Source organism: Musa acuminata, chromosome BXJ2-2, assembly GCF_036884655.1.
Source record: "Musa acuminata AAA Group cultivar baxijiao chromosome BXJ2-2, Cavendish_Baxijiao_AAA, whole genome shotgun sequence".
NCBI lineage: Eukaryota > Viridiplantae > Streptophyta > Magnoliopsida > Zingiberales > Musaceae > Musa > Musa acuminata.
Genome location: NC_088339.1, coordinates 31,250,393 through 31,270,758, shown reverse-complemented (window position 1 = coordinate 31,270,758; position 20,366 = coordinate 31,250,393). Strand labels below are relative to the sequence as shown.

The window sequence follows — 20,366 nt, the reverse complement described above, 5'->3', positions numbered from 1 at the left end:
GGATTATGACAAGGGTCTTATGATGGTAGAAGTAGCTTATAACACAATGTAATAGTATGATCACGATAAGGCAAAGGTGACGGTCGATGGGATGAAGGCCGTATCTAATATTATCTTTTTTAAAATAAAGAATACTTCACGAGAAAATAAAAACTTTAGGCTATGTAAAACTTTACTCATTAATTTTTTTTATTTTAGGTCGTTACATTAATATATTTAAATTATATAAATTCATAAAAAAACTATGGGTTTTTTAATCTAGAATACCCTATTTTCTAAAATTTTTTGATCCTATATTTTTTTTCTAATATCCAAAATACCTCTGACTACCTATTCATTTTTGTTTCATATAGATTGATTTATAGGACGAATTAGTCTAATTATAACATTTTTATACTGTATTATAGTATTTTTGATAATATAAAAAAAATACTGTAACATTATGTTACAAAGATATATGAAGCTCTAATAACCTAATTCAAAACTATTCCCCTTGCGATGTGAAATTAGGATTGAGATATTGTTTGACATTAGTAAAATTCCTAAAATTGAGTAACCATTATGGCTATTAAAATAATATTTATATATGATAATTTGATAGAATTCCAATTGGAAAATTGTTCATGAAATTTTCTCTAATTCAAAGGGGTATCTATGAATATAGAGGTATTCTTATAAGGGCGAATTTTCGGAAAAAGCTCATATCTTTGATAAATTTTCGTAGGGCGTATTGATCGCGTAGGGAAAAGACATTTTACCCCTGCACCGCTGCCCTCCGCCACCGTTCGCTCCGTCGGACCTGCCCTTGTCTGCGTCGCCCTCGTGCGAGGAAGGAGGGGGCGCAGCAGAGACGACCCTTGCTGCCCTCGCGTGAGCAAGGGCGCAGGCGGCCTCCGCTGTCGGCCGCGGGCGAGGAATTCGCACTTCTTATAATATTTATAATTTGAGGAGGTCATATGTGATATTATCATCCCATAGGGTTGTCTAGGTATATTTGCCAAACCTAGGGTTTTAGGCGGCTCTGCTCCGTCGCGCTGAGTTTGACGATCTCGAGGAGAACCCTAATAACCCCATTTAGGGTTCTTCCTCATCTCGCTTACCCTCTCCACAATGTCGTCACTGAAGAGAAAAGCCCTTGAGGATTCCAATCCGGAGTTCGTGCCACCCTCCAAATCACCCAGGGAAGCGGCGGTGGTCCGCCTCGACGAGCCGGTGGCGTGCCTCCATGACGTCTCCTACCCCGATGGCTACGCGGCCCCGACGCGGCCCCGCCCTGCCTCCGAGAATTCGAAGACTCCGGCTAGAGAGTTCCCTTTCGAGCTCGACCCCTTCCAGTTGGAAGCCATCAAGTGCCTGGACAGTGGTGAATCCGTCATGGTATGGCCACGTGTCGCTTGGCTCTGGGTACTTGTTTTTGGTTCCTGGATTTAGTTTGATGAGGAATTGGGGAAATCTGTTTTTCTTAGGTGAATAATTTTTACTTTTTTTGTGTTATTTTTTGTTGGTGTGTGTTAACGTACTCTAGGTAGCTCAAAGACCAAATATTTCTTCGGAAAATTCTTTTTATCCAACTTGAAGTAATTTGATTTTTAATCTTCTATTGTTTCTCCTTGGAATTCAAAATTTCTCGTTTGCTTATTTTTTGGACTCCACATTTCGTCGGTTCTATTTGAAGTAGTTTATTGGTGTTACAACTCTCAAAGATACATCGATTTGTGTGGAAGCATTCTAGTGCTGTTTCAAAGGCTCAACATCAGTTTCTTCCCCTAGTCGTATTGGAATAATTTGGTTTCTCCCTTTCATGTTCAAAGTCGTCATCAGAATGAAATTTTCAGATTTCTAGTTCCATTAAACATGTAAATGTGGTTTTCCTTTTTCTCAAGACTGGTCGAGTATGTTGACAAGGTCTTCGGATTGTACTTTCTGTAAGATTTTCATGCAACATCTGTGTATTGTTTGCTAAATATGATGATTGTTTTTTTTTCTTGGTGATGGTTTCTGCTAGCTTTGTTTTTTAATGGAGGTGCATTTTCTCATTGTTGAGGTATTCTAGGTCTCGGCACATACATCAGCAGGGAAGACAGTCGTTGCATTGTATGCAATTGCCATGTCTTTGCGAGATCAGCAACGCGTCATCTATACCTCACCCATCAAGGCTCTCAGCAACCAAAAGTACAGGGAATTTAAAGAAGAGTTTTCAGATGTTGGTCTCATGACTGGGGATGTAACCATAGAACCTAATGCCTCTTGCTTGGTAGATCTGTGAGCATATGGCATCTTTCACCTTATACTCTTTGACTATGTTATGTTATTGATCTTATATTCTGTTTTGTAGGTTATGACCACTGAAATTTGGCGTAGTATGCAGTATAAAGGATCAGAAATTATGCGGGAGGTGGCTTGGGTTATTTTTGATGAAGTCCACTACATGCGTGATAGAGAGCGAGGTGTAGTATGGGAAGAAAGCATTGTTATGGCTCCTAAGAACTCACGTTTTGTGTTTCTCTCTGCTACGGTTCCTAATGCTAAGGAGTTTGCAGATTGGGTTGCAAAGGTTCTTTCTCTTCATCATATTTATTATTTTTTCCATTTAAAATTTACTTCAAAAGCCATTTTGAGGATTTTGATACATTAGTTTTAACTGATCAATTTTATAACATCAAATTTCTCTCTGTTTCATTATGAGGAACACTGAACACTAATTTTTCATCTAACTGTCCATATCAAAGTTTGAACATGTCCGATCATTGAAATATTAAGCACCGTGTTTTTGTTTGCACTAGGGTTCTCTTGATGGTTTAATATGTACATTGTACATGTTAAATAATTTTTTTTTCTTTTCGTTTCAGGTTCATCGAAAACCGTGCCATATAGTTTATACAGATTATCGACCTACACCACTTCAGCACTACATTTTTCCTTCTGGGGGCAATGGCCTATATTTGGTAGTGGATGAGAAGGGAAAGTTTAGAGAGGACAGTTTTCAGAAAGCTTTGAATGCCCTTGTTCCAGCTGAGGAGAACAAACGTGATAATGGAAAATGGCAGAAGGCTTTATTAGCTGGTAAGCCTCGTGAGGAAAGTGACATATTTAAGATGGTGAAGATGATAATTCAGCGCCAATATGATCCTGTTATACTTTTCAGCTTTAGCAAAAGGGAATGTGAGTTTCTTGCAATGCAGGTAACACTACTAGTCTTTTGCACGATAGGATCCTTTGAGTTATATTTATACATTCAAAAAATCCTCAGATGTTTGTTTATCTTTGCTAGTCCAACAATGCACCAACTTTTGAAGATTCATCCTTGTGGCTAGTGGCATAAATTTATAACAATGATTGTTGTTATCAACAGGCTTATTATATATGTGAACTTGTGTGGTTGTACATTTGACTACTAATGTTTAGTTTGTAATTGGTTTTATTAGAAAAATAGAGCACTTGATGCTTATCTAAACATATTTTTATTAGCTTTTCAGGTCAATATGGACTATGCCGGACCATTGTCTCTTTAATTGACATTTTTAAGGACTTCTAGTGCTTGTGTAATATTAGCAGTAAAACTCTTTGGATTTTCTGTTTTTTGAATAAAAAATAAATTTATGTTAGACCAAGACTATGATTGTACTTCAATTTATATAACAAAACTTTTCTTCTTAATTTTGTGATACAGATGGCAAAGTTGGACTTAAATGAAGAAGATGAAAAAGTGAATATCGAAACAATATTTTGGAGTGCCATGGATATACTTTCTGATGATGACAAGAAGTTACCTCAGGCAAGATTTAGTTTCATAGCTAATTGTCTTTCTCATTTTTTGCAAAAAGTACTATCTAGTTTGGAGGCAAAGGTCCTTTTTCCGCCTTTTATATTCTTCTCTCACCCTTTCTTCCGTCTACTTCTATTTCTTTTTATAATTCTGTGGTGTGACCTTCAAGATAAAGTGAATCTAAGCACAAGTCCTGCTGTATACTTTAATTGGCTGCTTGATCTACTCTTGTTCTGATCTGGTTTCCATTTTACAAATTTTCACCCTAGAAGGTAGCATGGAAAATTTAAATATATAAGATTGGCTTGAACTGATAAAGTTGGAACGGATCATGAATTTAACCTACTCTCTGTTGAATCTGACCATCATCATTGGTCTAAACCATAAAAGTAACTTCTCATAAGATAAGTTCGGTTGATTTCAGACTTGTCAGTTGAACTTGTTTTGAGGGAACTTATGGTGAAGCAGAGGATTTTCTTTTCTTTTGGTTGGTATTCTTTCGGGGTTCTCATTTTGTGTTAACATGTGGATTATATTTCCTTTTTGTAATTTACACATTGACTTCTTCATATTTGTTTGGAATTTATTTTTCTCCTTTTTTTAAAAGGGTGATCAATGTTTCTGCCATTAAATGATGCTTTGGTTCTGATAATTGAACTGGGTCATCTTTTAGTGTGTTTTTTAGATATCTTTGTGTTATGTTGTTGAGAAACAATATGTAAGTAGGTAATTTCAATTTCCAATTCCTTGTGTAAACTGTTTCTTGGAAACTGTGGCTTGATGTTTCCTTTGAACATTCTCTGAACAGGTATCAAATATGCTGCCCTTGTTAAAACGTGGAATTGGTGTACATCATTCTGGTCTACTTCCAATTCTGAAAGAAGTGATTGAAATACTTTTTCAAGAGGGTCTCATCAAGGTCAGTGATAATAGCTTTCATTTGTATGATTGATGAATTTCATAAGAGATTCATGAAGTTTTCCGGGAAACTATACGACCTTAAAGCCATGATTGGAGGTTAGCATCCATAGTTTGTGGTACTTTTATTCACTTATTCACAATGATAAAAGATTCGAATTGTTGAGACTAGAAGTCCAATACAACAAATATTTTTCAGATTTACAGTCGCAAAATGAATACATTACTATTCAAAGATCCATTCAAAAGAAGTTTAAGACCACAAGGTACCACATTATTGGAAGTATCAACTTTTAGCTTTTAATTTAGCATACCATTATATTTTAACCTAATTAAGCACAAAATGGTGACCATTAAAGCCAATATAATTTGTTAGTGGGTGCCCAAGTGGTTCAATGTGTACTGGGATCCAAAATAGCATATCAACCCTGACTTGATGTACAATGAACCATCATGACCATGCATGTTCCATGTTCTAGGTCAAGGTTTTAAATTTCGAATTGTACCGCACATATCGGGTGGTACGTATCGATTCGTTAGTTGATCGGTACACGGATCGCCTGCTACATGGCGGTATCAACTGATGGACAAAATTAGGAGCACGATGGCGAGGAAGATGAGGCTGTGGCGCTCGTCGAACGGAGTAGGCATGATGGAGAAGAGAGTTGGACGTGGTGGGACATGAAGAAGCGCTCCGTCCGGCGGAACGCGGTAGGGAGCGGGTCCTTGCTTTATCGGGCGGAACACTGTAGGGGGCAGGTCCTCGCTTCGTCGGGCAAAACGCGGTAGGGGGCGGAGGGATCGTGGCCGCTGTGGTCGGGGAGGTCGCGGTTGACGATGAAGGAAGGGATCCTAGCCCAGGTAGGACTGCTACTTCCTCTTCTCGCTCTCGCCGTCATCTTGGTCTTCTTCCTCACAGTCATTGAGGGCGGTAGCGATGAGGGAGTGGGAGATGAGCTCGCCCTGGGTTAGATCCCCGTCGGATCTGGTTGCCGCGGGAGCATTGCAGAGTGCCTCGCGGGGGATGAGTTCGAGCTGGGGACGGAGGCGATGCGTCGCATCCTCGCCCGCTCCGCCATCACCCCCTTTCCATCTCTCGAGATGGAAAGGGGATATTTTTATAAATAATTTTTATAGTAATTAATATAAAAATACATATGTTTATGAGTAAACATATGCATATAAACATATTTTTACATACATATGTATATAAATATATGTATATAAATATATGTATATAAAAATACATATAACGAGCAGTACGCTAGGGCATACCGCTCGGTACGGTACAAAATTAAAAACCTTGTTCTAGGTAATATATAGTTCAAGTAGTTTAGCTTGTGAAACCATGAAAATGGATATTTTAGATGAATTGATCGACCCGCTTTGGTTAAGCAAAAATGATTGTTTGTTAAGTTGCTGGATCTATGATTTTTGTACATTTAAGAAGTTTTCATGTATTTCACATGCTTTGTACTCATGCAATGCATTAAATAGAACTACTTTTAACAAATAGTGAGATGCTTACACGTAGAATTACTATTTATCATTTATGTGTTATCTTTTGTTCACAGTCAGATGCTTAATTTATTACATATATATCTAATTATAATATGGCACAATTCTCTGTATGGTTCATGGTGTTTCTAGGACCTCTTTTCTTAGATTTGATTGAATTCGAAATTTGTGCATTGCTGAGTTTCTCAGTTGTGATCATAGATGTGACTGTCACACGTCCTAATCTATATAGTGATTCTTGAACAACATGTTTATAAAAAATTATAACTAATTTAGGTTGGGTAGATGTATCTTTTCTACATATTGAGCTCTCTTTATGGAAATTTTGCCAGATAGTTCAAATCAACATATCTTTCTATTTAATATTTCAGACTTTACATTCTTTGATCTAACTATACCTCTACGCTTGTGATATCAAATTATACTGTTTACCAACATATTTATAAGGTTCCTATGATATTTATAGGTTGCTTTATATGATTTTGTCATATTACTTCTGGTGCTACTTATTTTTAGTGAATGCAATAATTCCTTATCTTGTCTTGTTTGAAACATGATACGTCTGTGATATCTACCTGTCATGCTCTTTTTGTGCATGTGGTACTGACTGCCCAACATTCCAGATGATAAAAGATGCTCATAGCCTTGTTCAGTTTGAATATGATTTGTGACTTCATAATTGGTGCTTTGTGTTATTTTCTTGAAATTTTTTGTTATCTGTGCTGGTTTTTTGGAGAAAGTATATTGACTTTTGACTTTTAAGGAGATCCTATCTACTTATAGAAGAAATTCTTTGTTCATAATTTGATGTATGTGAAACAAGCATCTACTCTGAGTCTTTGATGCATTGCTAAACATACAAACTTTCTTCTTCAGTGTTTATTTGCAACAGAAACCTTCAGCATTGGTTTGAACATGCCTGCAAAGACTGTAGTATTTACAAATGTACGCAAATTTGATGGTGATAAATTTCGATGGATATCAAGTGGTGAGTATATTCAAATGAGTGGACGTGCTGGCCGTCGAGGCATAGATCAGCGTGGCATCTGTATTTTAATGGTGGATGAAAAAATGGAGCCATCCACTGCTAAATTAATGGTTAAAGGAAATGCTGATAGTTTAAACAGGTATGAGATATTCCTCTAAAATTGGATTTATACTTTTTGTTCTTCATTCGGTTACTTAAATTTTTTTTCTTGCCTGACAAAAATGCTGCTGGCACTAATATCATAGTTCCATCATACTCATTGGACATTAATACTAATATCATAGTTCCATCATACTCATTGGACATTAATATTTCAGACATATTTTGTTTTCTTTATAGAGATCCTACACATAATTATGAAGTATGAAATGTAATCCAATGGAGGTTCTTTTATGCTTGTAATTTTGATCTTGCTATCATGAAACTTCAAGATAGACAGTTGGAACCTAATGAGTGTTCCAGGTAACACTAATCCAAATAACATCTGCATCATATATCAGTTACAAGGATTTGGTGTCAATCAAATATCCAAAGCGTAGGAAGACTAATACACTTATTGACTTCTTACAAGTGAATATTACCAGTGTAGTGTCCTTCCAAGGATCTACTCCATGACATATGCACCAATCATGTAAGATGGTGGCTGACATGGTCTTCGCCTCAGTAAGGGTGGTTCATTTGAAGTCTGGTTTCTCGATAATGTATTTATACATTGTGACTTGTGATACTTGATTTGGGACTTCGGAGTAAAATAGTAGAGCTTGGAAATGGATGACTATCCATCAATTTAGTGATGTAAAATCTTTATGATTTTTAGTTATGCCTCCAAAGAAACAAATCGAAGTGGACTGTGGAAATATATGAAACATCAGACTTACGTGAACACACAAAATTAGATTAAAGAGAGAAGGGCTTGCTTAAATGTGTTCAATTTTCTCCCAGGATATTAAAAGTTGCCGATCTGCATCAAGGATCGGCTGATTTAGATCGAAATCTGTGATAGGCAACACCAAGTGTCCTAAAATATTTGACCGCATAATTTCACCTTTTTTTTGCTTTTTGTTACATGGCTTATCAGATTGTTTGCTATTACTTGCTGTTGTGCTCCCATGAAATGCTGGCACCACATGAAAAATGGCACATACTCTAGAGTCTAGAGGAAGAAGTGGAAAGAAAATGAAACAAAAGGAGCATAAGACATTACATTGAACTCTCTGTTTACAGATTTGTCTGTGACAATGGTATAGTACACCGGAACCTCAATGTGGGGCTTTTAAAGAAAAAAACAAGCTGGATTGGACTGCCTGAAAAGGTGCAGCAACCAAAATCAAGCTTACTGGTATGGATGGAATAACATGTTCTATGTATCCAATGACAAAGTTATTAAATTCATAAACTTAACAAATTTAGCTAGACCTAGAGAAAATATTAAGAATAGTAATATTATTAATATCAATATTTGAAAAAAATTAGTAATTTATAGAAATTATTGTGTTTTCTATGTTTCGAATTTTCTAATTCCTCTCTTTTTTTATTTTACTTATCATTTAATTATTTTTTAATTTTTTTTGCTTATATTGTCCTCCGATTTTGGGGCCATCCAATCATCTGATCCATTTTGTAAGATCTGGCTGATTCAAAACTAGATGTATTATATTAGAAATGACTGAACTGGTTTGATCTCAATTTTTGAAACCTTGACTTCTCCCCTCTTTTGAATAAGGCACCAATCATGTCCTTTTTATCTAGAGATCATTGTCCAAATGCTACAACTAACGCATGTTTTTCTTAGTTGAGTTTCTCTTTAAATGGCTGATCTTTTAGACTCTTTACATCAGTTATTTTCAATTCTCTTATTTGAATAAAGGAAACCATAGCGTAGCATGTCACAAGAAGGTTTTGGAGAGGCTAATTTTCTTTCCTTGTCTATTGCAAACTGATGTGTAGCACTGGAGCTAGCAAGGACAGTTGTTTTTCTTTTAACATGGATCACTGAAATCAACAGCTGGAAGCTTATCCAAACTCCATCATGATTTTTTTTTTTTAATGTTTCCTGCTTAGTCACAACCTGAAGTATGAGTTTTCATATCAAAGCTGTTGTGCTCAATAACCACTGGTGTTCATGCTACTATAGGCATATCTGGATGCATGTATAATGTCTGCATGTTGGCTCTTGGCTGTGTGGTTGGTTTTATGTTTATCTGCTATGTGCACACATTGTTTAGGAGTATAGGATACCTTTCTAATATGACTTATGTTAACAGTGCCTTCCACTTAAGCTACAACATGCTGTTGAATCAAATAAGATGTGAAGATGGTGACCCGGAAAAACTTCTTCGAAATTCATTCTACCAATTTCAATCTGATCAATCTCTTCCTGATCTTGAGGTTTGTTGATGTCATCTAAATCTTAGCTTCTTTTTTTGTTCCAGGATGATCCTTGTCACTAGATAAAATGGCATTAAAATGTCTTTTCCCTCAAGTATTGAGAATTCTATGATTTGCTTACACATGAATTGAATTGCAAGTTGCTTTAGTTGTATTATGCTTATAACATTATTTTTAGAGCTAATAATTCCAAGTACACTTTCATTTCTTTTTCTGCAGAAACAATTAAAGGAATTAAAAATGGAGAGAGATTCTATGGTTATTGAAGAGGAGGAGAGCTTGAAGGACTATTATAATCTATTACAGCAGTACCGAAGCTTAAAGAACGATGTTCGTGATATTGTATTCTCCCCGAAGTACTGTTTGCCGTTCTTGCAGCCTGGCCGGCTTGCTAGAATCCGTATAGTTGGTGATGACAAGATGCCATCTTTCTCCGGCGAGGAACAGGTTACGTGGGGAGTAATAATTAGCTTTGAGAGGGTAAAAGGCTCAGCTGAAGGTAAGTGACATATACTATTAATGCCAGTCATTGAAGGATATGCTTAACATTTTTATGAAATTTCCTGTCATTTTAGAAAAATTCTTTATGATGTTTCAGATAGAAGACCTGAGGATGCTAATTACACATGTGATGTCCTCACAAGATGTTTCGTGAATAAGGAAGGAATGAAGAAAACAACGAAGATTGTTCCTTTAAATGAACGCGGAGAACCTGTTGTTGTTTCGTTGCCTCTCTCTCAGGTTACTGAAGCCTCTTTTTCTTGGTTCACTTTTAACTCTCTCACAAGTGCTGTTTTAATTCTCAAGTATGGTGATTTGATCAACAGGTTGATAGTTTAAGCAGTATCCGTCTTTTCATTCCAAAGGATCTCTTGCCACTAGAAGCTCGGGAGAATACTCTGAAGAAGGTTTCAGAAGTTCTTTTAAGATTTGCCAAAGATGGGATACCTCTTTTAGATCCTGAGGAGGATATGAAAGTGAGGATTTGTTCTTTCTATTTTTTTATTTGATTTCATCCTGTTTCTGATCTCTTAGGTTTATAAGCATCTCTTTCTTTACAGGTACAATCAAATTCGTATAGAAAAGCTATTAGAAGGATTGAGGCTATCGAAAGCTTATTCCGCAAGCATGAAATCAGAAACTCACCGCTTATTGAACAAAAACTGAAGGTTTTTCATTCTAAGCAAGATTTGACAGCCAGAATCAAGTCGATAAGGAAAGCATTGCAAACTTCAACAGCACTTGCCTTCAAAGACGAGCTTAAAGCAAGGAAACGGGTTCTCCGTAGACTGGGGTATAGCTCCTCTGCCAGCATATTTTTCCAGTTACATATTTCGTCATTGGGTTTTAGGAAACCGAAATATCTTTCCGCCGGTTCCCTTAGTTAAATAGTTTAAATAGATAAATAACATACTTTTGATGCCAAACTTTGTTACTAGTTTCTAGCAGTGTAATTTTTGAAGTTTTGAAAGTTTGTAATCTATGCTGCTTTAGTAAGCAATACAAGTCTATGAAGTGGTTCAAAATGGCAACTGAGTAAATTTTCTCATCTCTACATTTCTGTCGACATCAAGATATTTGAAATGCCACTTTGTGTTAGCGTCTGAGTTTTATGTTCTAAACAAAAAGGTGCAGTGTGACATTGCTACATAGTTAGGTTCTGCTGAATAGGGGGAGCAAGGGTATAACTTGGAGCTTTATTAAAGTGCTACTCGGTTTGATATGCTTATATCTGGTTTACACCTAGTCAATTTTTTGGTTTGGAATAATATGAACTGCTAGTGCATTGTTTGCTATGATAATGTTATGCATATTTTCTTCATTGTGGTGATTTTGGTTTTTACCATTTTGGACTTATCTTAAGCTGTGGCCTTCTGCTAATTGCAGATATATTACCAGTGAGGATGTTGTGGAGCTGAAGGGCAAGGTAGCCTGTGAGATAAGCAGTGCTGATGAACTAACACTAACTGAACTTATGTTTAGCGGGATACTGAAAGATGCCAATTTGGAGGAGATGGTAGCCCTGCTTTCATGTTTTGTCTGGCAGGAGAAGCTGCAAGATGCCCCTAAGCCAAGGGAAGGGCTTGACCTGCTTTATTCTCAGCTGCAAGAAATAGCAAGAAGGGTTGCCAATGTTCAACTTGAATGCAAGGTGTCTTGATCTGTCTATCTTGACTTGCTTTTTGCTATCTTTGGGATGAAAGAGAGCGAGATTTGATTACAATTAAAGTTTAACTCAGCAACATCTTTGTTTGCTATGTTCTGGCAGATCCAAATCGACGTCGAGAATTTTGTCAACGCTTTTCGTCCAGACATCATGGAAGCTGTCTATTCATGGGCCAAAGGATCGAAATTTTATCAGATCATGGAAGTAGCTCAAGTTTTCGAAGGTAGCTTAATCAGGGCTATTAAAAGGCTGGAGGAAGTTCTGCAACAGCTAATTCTGGCAGCAAAATCTATCGGAGAAATTGAACTAGAATCCAAATTCGAAGAGGCTGTTACAAAAATTAAGCGAGACATTGTGTTTGCTGCATCTCTATATTTGTAGTAGGAAAAGCAGAATGATGCAGTTTGTACTAATGCTTATTATGTGGGTTGAGTAGTTGGTTTCATTGGTTTCCAAGACCATCATTGTACAGAATGAGACATTTCAAGGTTGAAATTGATGGGAGAGGAAGAGGAGCCACAGCAGGTTCAGTTTTGACCCTATCAAACATAACGAAAAAGTTGAATTTTATTATTGTAATTTCAGTGATGATTGGAAGTTTTTTTTTTTTCTTCTAAACTTAGCATGAGCAAAAGATAGAGCTTATTGTTGTTAGTCCTGAAGCACAGATGTCTGAATACGAAATGCTACTTGAAATATTTTGGTGATCTAAATAAGAAATTTCGTTCAACCTAATTTTGATATTTGTTTTATTTTACTTTTTTATTATTAAAAATATATGCGTGAGGCACACTTGACTAATATATTAAATTCGATTTATTTTATATTTTGATGTATAATATTTATAATATCTCGAGAGTCAAAACTACTTTAGTAAACCATTTTATGCTTATATTCCGATTGCTAATATAGTAATATAGTTCCAATTACATATGGACACATATTTTACTCGTCCATCTCGAGACTCGCCGTCTTTGCGGGACCCAATCCATACGCCAGTACAAACAGTTTCCCTGCCAATCCTCAGAAACAACTCGAGTAACTCCGTCCACCAATCTCTGCTATTTCATATAGAACTATGCATCGTGTCCGTGACTCGAACGAGAACAACAATACCATGCTCCCTCGAAAGAAGGCCCAAGCGATCTTGGCCATTAATTCCATCGATCTCATGCCTTACTCAGCACCTTCCATCTCGAGCCAGCGCCTCTTTTGCGTGACCTTGAAAGACTTCGTCTTCGTTCAGCCGTGCTAAATGGTGCCACCGATGCATTTTGCATCTGAAAGCTGACAACCTCATCCCTGCAGCATTATTAGATTCGCCAGGATTCGTACCAAAGCGTGACCAGGAAAGATCTCATCTCTCATCTCTAGAGTAGTGTAGATCTGAACACAAACAGGTTTTGTCGGCACCAGTGTGCAAAAGATTAATGGTTTACCATACATCGAAACTAAGTATTGATGGTGGACTAATTAAGTATCATCTCATATAATTAATTGGTTTTAGTATTTTGATCTTTATACTAAAAAAAATTACATTGACATCAATCCAAAATGAAATAGTTATGTCTATTTATCATAACATGACCGGTTTTAACAATAGATATATAAAAATAAAAGATAAAAAATAATTATAACATTTTAGTTTGCAGGGACGGACGACATCAATAGTAGTGGACAACAACGACGTTGGAGGGTCGCAGGTGGGTGATGTAAATGAGAAAAACGACAACGACGAGAGATGAGAATCGATTTACATTTGTATTCACGTTGATGCAAATACTTAACGACGAAAGGATATACAAATGTTGAGCGATATCGCTTGATAATTATGATGATGCTAATATAGATATAAAGTGATGTCACTCGATAACTGTGTTGATGTCGACACAAATGCAGAAGTAACTCTCACCTCTCGTCATTATTTTACTCATCCACAACAGTCATCTGTGACCCTCGACGACATAGTCGTTTTCCATCACCGACATCATCTGCTATTATAAATTAACTTTAAAATTATTTTTTATCTTTTATTTTTACAAACGATGTTATCATAAATGAATTTAAATGTTTTATTTTTATAATTATATAAATATCGATGTAATTTTTTAGAGTGTAAGAATTAAAATATTAAGAATGACTCATTTAGCCCGTTGACTCCACGGAGTATTACAAAGTTTTCTTAAAAGGAGAAACGATTATATTGATTTAAGACTTGAGTTACAAACAGTAAAACTAAAAGATCATTGGCGGAAAAAAAATATATAGGAAGGGAGTGACTCAAAATTAATCGAGGAAACGCAAGACACGAGCGTAAAAGGCTCAAATTGAAGGGGGCAAAAACAAGAAGGAAAGAAAACCTCGTTGGCAAGAAAAGTTCGACATGGCGAGACGCCACCCACTTCCGATCGCCCCCTTGGGGAATCCGCCGCATCATCTTCTCGCCCACGGTCACGCCGTGGCGTAAAGACTCATCGACCGGGAGAGCATCGACCACGTGCTCCGACGGCGGTGCCCAACGTGCTGGCCACCGAATCCGCAATAGCCCGACGACGCGGGCGCCAGAGCACGTGGAGCGTGTCAGCGACCCGAGTGATCTCCTCGGATTCCTCCCCGCGGCCAACGCCGTTAATATCTGGGATGTCGCAGTTCGAGCCATCCAGACGCGTACACCACATAAAGAATAATTGTCCGCGGAAAGGCTCACCGTAGTGCGTTCCACCGCGGCAGCGCTTTCGGAGGGATCCCCTGTCTCCCAACCCGGTCAGGATTCGACGCTCCTCTCACCCAAACCAGTGGGTCCCATCATATTTGACCTTCGGCCTGTGCGCTGTCCTGGCTTGCACGTGCCGGGTTCCATGTTTCGTGCTGTCGCTCGGATATCGCTTCTCAGCTTAGCTCGCGATTTGCAGGACACGCGTTTGCACGTCCACAATACACTCTTGCTAGTCTCATATGGTCGGCCCCGCGTTGATCCCGTTGCATCCACCAATCAATGAGAGGGTATTTTGGAAGGTACATATGTATGTGTAATCGATAGGGAAAACTAAATGTAAAGCGCAATTACACATATATCCTTCCAAAGTCCAACAGATTTTGACGAATGGCAAAAGAATAAAACAATATAATAATATATGTGTGTTATTTTTCACCTTAGCTTAGAAGGGAATAATTAGGCTAACAATTATTTTTTTCATGGTGATAGTTTATCACTCAAAATCTCGTCGTGTAAATTTTAAAATAATTAATATTATCAAAATGCAATCAACAAACTTATTAAAGGTTCAAAAATTATAATTTTAATACCTAAAATGCAAGTGTGATAGAGGGTTCCAAATCCACTCATTTAGGAGTTCAAAGCATTATATAATCATTCTTAAGGATGTTAATTAGTTTAGCTAGTAAAAGTTTTAATTATTGATAGTAGAATCATATATCACTTGTTAATCTCAAAGTTGATTGCTTGATAAAAAGACGAAGGAATGACTTGATTTCAACTCAATAAGAGCGTGGTGCATATAATAAATGATCATAGGAGAATTTATTGATGAAGTCCGTAACGAAATCACTTATGAGAAATTATTCGATCTACAAGTATTTATCGAGACTTTGTAAAAGTTTAAAATATAAAATTTTTGATTCGATCGTTTCAATACTTAAGTTGATACGGAGATAACAACTACCAAAGTACAACCTTCATCGAAATAATTACTTATTACGATAATATACTCATGATAATAAGTAATCTATATGTTAAACTCGAAACATCCACCGTCATTTATGACCCCTCACTTCATAACAAAAAAAATAAAAAATCTATTTATGTATCAATCATCCTTACAAATTACTAACTAAATCTTATCAACTGAAGATATATCTATATAATGCTTGATTAGCCTAATTAAAGTTTTTGTCCCAATAAGATGATAATCTAAGAAACTGTATATTTTCTGACTAAACCTTTTGATTCTATCCATTGACTTTGAAAATGCTACAAAACTAATTATTTTGTAAGTATTTTATCAAACTCATACGGATCAGAACATGAGACATAACAGTAATTATCGATATATAGCTGCACTCAATTCGATACCCAAAACTTTCACTTTACCTTTCCACGTCCGAATTCTTGACTTCTCCGATTCCGAAGTCTTTTAAGGGAGCATTCATTTCAGACATGACAAATGTGTGGGTCCCACAGAAATGCACTCGTCTCAGCAAAGTCTGTCCTAACCCGCACACCTCCTCTTCTCTTCTCTTAAACAGCCCAGAAATCCCCATCCCCTCCTCCACCACCACCACCACCACCACCACCAAGGCAACGACAATGAGTGGATTCCGCCCGTTTGATCTCTTCGACCCCCTCCTCCCTTCCTTCGCCTACCTCGAATCCTCACTCTCCACCTTCACCTCTCCCTTGTCGCGACCGCTGGCGCTGGTGGACGAGCTCCATCACCACCATCGCTCCCTAGACTTCGCCCTTGACCTGCTTAACCCCTCACCGTTCCCACCTGTCGATCTCCCATCACAATGCCTCCTCCCATCCCCCTTGACCGCCCCCCTCGACCTCCTCGCCGCCGCTGACCCCTTCGGCTTCGAGCGCTCTGCCGTCGCCTCGTTCAAGGGGCTCCGCGAGCCGGCGGACACGGAGCTGTGCCTCCGGGACCTCAGTGATCGGGTCACCGCCCTCGAGCTCGGGCTCGGCCGGGCCCATAGCCGGGATCTCGATCGTAAGTACACATGGACGGCGGAGATCAACGGGCCTAGGGAGCTCGGGCTCGACCGAAAGTACAAGTGGATGGCCGCCGCCAAGGCGGGCGGGGAGAGGGCGCTGAAGTGTACTGCGGAGTTCAAGGGGGCGGAAGAGGACGAGGGGTTCGATCGGAAGTTCGTCTGGGCGGCGAACGGGAAAGGAGTCGGCGAGAGGAACGTGAAGTGGACGACGGAGTTCAAGGGGAAGGGGAAGGACTCGCCGCTGAGCCGCACGTACACGTGGGCGTCCTCAACAAAGCCTCGTGACGACGACGAAGAGGAGAAGGCGGCGAAGAAGGAGAAGAAGAAGGAAAAGAAAGCGAAGGAAGGAACCGTCCATGTGGTGGAGATTGAAGAGAAGAATCCTGGAGCCATCGCCATCAGAAAGGTCTCAGATCATTCTCATTGATGATCTTTTTGATAATAGACTTTTGGATGAGGTTTAGTTGCTTCTAAGGTCTTTCTGATCCCATCTTAGCGTTTGTCTAGAAAATATTTGGATATCGTTGGGTTGTTTCTGAGGTAAAACTTCAGTTCTCCTGTTCATTAAGAACATTGTAGAGCATTACATTGACAGACTGCTACATACATATTTCCTCATTTAGAATATTCTATAGGCATTCCAAAATCTCTCTCTTTTCTTAATGTTTGTAGTCCTTAGTTCAAAATAGGAGGGGTGATTTAGTAGCTTTACACATAACAATGCATAGTCCGACTCAAACTTAGGGTGCTTTTCATCCTTATGAATTTAAAGCTGATTCTTCTCGGCTTTTAATTTTGCAAATGAGGGATTGTGTTTTTAGTAGCTTGCATTAAAAAAGTTATGCTTTCTAGTTTCTAGTGGTCGGTAATATGATTGGCCGGCCAGTTTTAGTATTCATTCTGTATTTGTTGCAACTGAGCATTTTGTACGCGTTAGATTATTGATCGGTATTGATGCTGATTTAAGTTTGTGGATGGTGGAAAGGCTTTTACCAAGAGATGCAACAAGGGGAAAAAAAAAGAACTGACACCACAAGACGCTGCATTGCTGATCCAAGTGACCTTCAGGTCTCATCTGGCTCGCCGCTCCCAGATTCTTCGCTGCCTTCGAGAGCTGGCAGTGGCCAAAGCCAGATTGAAGGAGATCAGAGCTTTCTTCTATAATTTCTCTTATCGCAGACGCATATCAAAGGATGCAGAAGAGTGCCAAAGGTTTTCTGAGAAAATTATTGTTCTCCTCCTGACTGTAGACGCCATTGAGGTAACTTATAGTGTGGCAGAAACTTCATGATTTATCTCTAATGATAGTCTCGTGGTACATGTTATCGGAACAGATTTTATTTTTCCTCTCATAGTCTTTTATGGTTACTCCTTAATGTTTTAAAATAATTTATTCTCCATGATGGTTTTGATATATTTATGTCTTCTCTTCTTCATCTTTGTTTTTTTTTTCCTACTGTGTAGGGAAATTTATAAGGCTTCCACTTGTGAAAAATCATTGTCTTTAAGGTGATGTTTGCCCCCACTATGAATAGTTCATTATTGGGTTTAGTGGCAAAGCACCTTCAGGATACAAAGTCATCAGAAATATGCAGAAGAAAATAGAAAGATTTCGCTTATGAGCTTCTTTATGCATCTGAAAAAGAAAAGAAGAAAGTAAATAAGGGGTTGAAAAAGATCATTTTGGCAGTCAATAGTACCTTGTAGCTCTATCAAAGTTTGAGTTGAAACTAAAAATCGAGAATTCACATATATAAGTGCTTGGTTTGAGTGGAATGGTGAGGTTCACATGATCATGAGGTATTTGGTTGAGTTCTTGATTTAGTTTGTAATAGTATCCATAAATGTCTGTCAACTTTTATTGGACCAACCTTGGTAATCTGATCAAAAGACAGGCAACATGGACTAGGTGTAGATTTTGTTCAGTGCAAAATAGTGCACTTGTATCAAACATTAGGTGGGCAGATAATCCTTCCAAGCATTAAGAAACTAGGTGACAAGACTTTGGTGGTTTGGCATGATGATTGGTTGGACGCTATGGAGTTTCCCAAAATTTTGTAGTGTCATCTTGCTGGTTTATGAGTTGGCAATTGTGATATCTTACTTGGTTCAGGATGATGTTTTGTCTGAATTTGCAAATTATTGGAGTAGTCAGTGCAATGTTGTACTCTTTGCATTTTATGATTGGTATTCTTGGGTATACAACTGTTACAATCTGAAAGCTGATGATTTACGCAATAATTGTGTTATCTATACCACTTGGAACTGTGGACTGATGCACAAACTGATAAGGATGTTAAGTAATATAGGTTTAATACATTTTCAATGTTCTACAGTGCAATATACTCAAACGTGAGGGATTATGGATTTAAGGGTATGTCATCAGACTGTGCTGTCGCAATAAATAATTCTATATTCTGTCCATCCCAATTTTTAAGGCAGCTAACAGAGCAGGCATAAGTTGGCATACTTTCGTTTGGCCTATTCTTGTGTTCACCAAATGACAATTGTGTGTATGTATAGGCTGACTTGGATACAAGAAACCTCGGGCCTTGCTTTGGCCAATTAAAGGACTTCGTTTTCACCAAATGGCAATTGTGTTTATGTTATTGTAGTGATGAAATGAGGAACGGGCAGTGTGATAGTAGGTTATCTGGCCATGATCATTGTGTTGCAGAGATAGATTGCAGTGGAGGTAGGTGGTGATGGGAGGAGAGAGCTGATGGTCTTCATGACCAGATGAAGTCAGGTAGGCAGGTGGTGCTAATGTGAGCAGAAGGTCTGGATCCAGCCTGGGGACTTGAATACAAAGCTTTAGATTCTTATCAGCACCCCTAGATCAGAGGCCTATGGACATATTCTGATGCCAAGCCTTGAACTTAGGTGGGACTTATAAATGTGTAAGCCATTTCGAATTTAGCCTTTAGCAAAACCATTGTGTTACTGTTAAGAAACCACTCATAGCTAAGTATTCTGACACCATGCAGAATTGGCAAGTCACTAAATGATGCAACTCTTTTAAATAAGTTTGAGGTGATCCTCTTTTCACCTTCAAGGTTTGGACAAATGGTATTCTTACAATTCTATTTTGATTTCTTCTCATTTGTGCTTCTCATTGTATGCACTGTAGTAGAAGTTACATAATACTTGGTCACATGTTTCTAAAAGAGACTAAAAACTATCTGCACGTGTAATTTGAATCTTCTGCAAATTTGTTAAGTCATTGAATCTGATTGGTGTCATATAAGGGGATACATTGAATCTGCAAATTTACTTCTCATTTTCTTTTGTGCTCGATCGACTATATCCGCCACCTGCCTTGATGTTAGGGACCGGATTACATGGTGCGGGCAGCAAAGAAATCAATGGTTGAAGAACTTGAAGCGATGCTAGAGGTGGTCGATCCACAACCATCTGGGAAGTTGGGTTCAATGAGGCGTAGAAAGTTTGATCTTCCTGAGGCTGGTCAAATCTCAAAGGAAATGATGGTAGGTGTTGCTGAAGTGGTTCAGCTGCTTGATCAAGAGTAACTACGAACAAGGAGAAATAACCTATCGCAGTTAGAGATGTCAACTTGATAGGCATGGAGGACATTATGGTCTCTTAGAGAGGTTTCAAGGACTTGTGCTTCTTCTTGTCTTGTAATACTGGTTTTATGTTGGTTGGTGGAACTGCTTTAGATTTTTGCTGGTTTCTTCTTTCTATGCACTTAAATAGTGGATCTTATTTGTGTTCTAAGCCAACCTGAATCTAGTGCTCTTTATGGCCATTTCCTTATTGCATTTGGATTTTGGGGTTTCATGTTGATAACACCAAGCAGCCCTCGCATCGAAGCGAATTCCTTCACTGGTTTCCTTATGATTCTGTCAACATATTTGTTGTTAACT

General features: G+C 38.1%; 2 protein-coding genes across 4 annotated transcripts; both read left to right on the top strand.

Annotated features, from left to right (window-relative positions):
- The first annotated feature begins 761 nt into the window (after window positions 1-761).
- On the top strand, window positions 762-12,333 carry LOC135606038 (DExH-box ATP-dependent RNA helicase DExH9-like). 3 transcript variants are annotated; one of them, XM_065096759.1, is made up of 14 exons: window positions 762-1,377; window positions 2,054-2,254; window positions 2,336-2,554; window positions 2,850-3,182; window positions 3,671-3,775; window positions 4,575-4,685; window positions 7,079-7,329; window positions 9,455-9,578; window positions 9,798-10,077; window positions 10,177-10,319; window positions 10,406-10,555; window positions 10,640-10,872; window positions 11,466-11,730; window positions 11,848-12,333. In XM_065096759.1, exons 1-14 carry the CDS (start codon window positions 1,111-1,113, stop codon window positions 12,124-12,126), a joined length of 2,961 nt encoding a protein of 986 aa, XP_064952831.1. In that variant the 5' UTR covers window positions 762-1,110; the 3' UTR covers window positions 12,127-12,333. The 3 variants fall into 3 exon arrangements, with proteins under 3 accessions (XP_064952831.1, XP_064952833.1, XP_064952832.1); XM_065096761.1 differs by having other exon boundaries at window positions 1,188-1,377; window positions 2,054-2,262; XM_065096760.1 differs by having other exon boundaries at window positions 1,241-1,377; window positions 2,045-2,254.
- Window positions 12,334-15,995: 3,662 nt separating this feature from the next.
- On the top strand, window positions 15,996-20,248 carry LOC103975253 (BAG family molecular chaperone regulator 7). Its single transcript, XM_009390167.3, has 3 exons — window positions 15,996-16,885; window positions 17,465-17,740; window positions 19,809-20,248. Exons 1-3 carry the CDS (start codon window positions 16,073-16,075, stop codon window positions 20,007-20,009), a joined length of 1,290 nt encoding a protein of 429 aa, XP_009388442.2. The 5' UTR covers window positions 15,996-16,072; the 3' UTR covers window positions 20,010-20,248.
- The last annotated feature ends 118 nt before the right edge of the window (window positions 20,249-20,366 follow it).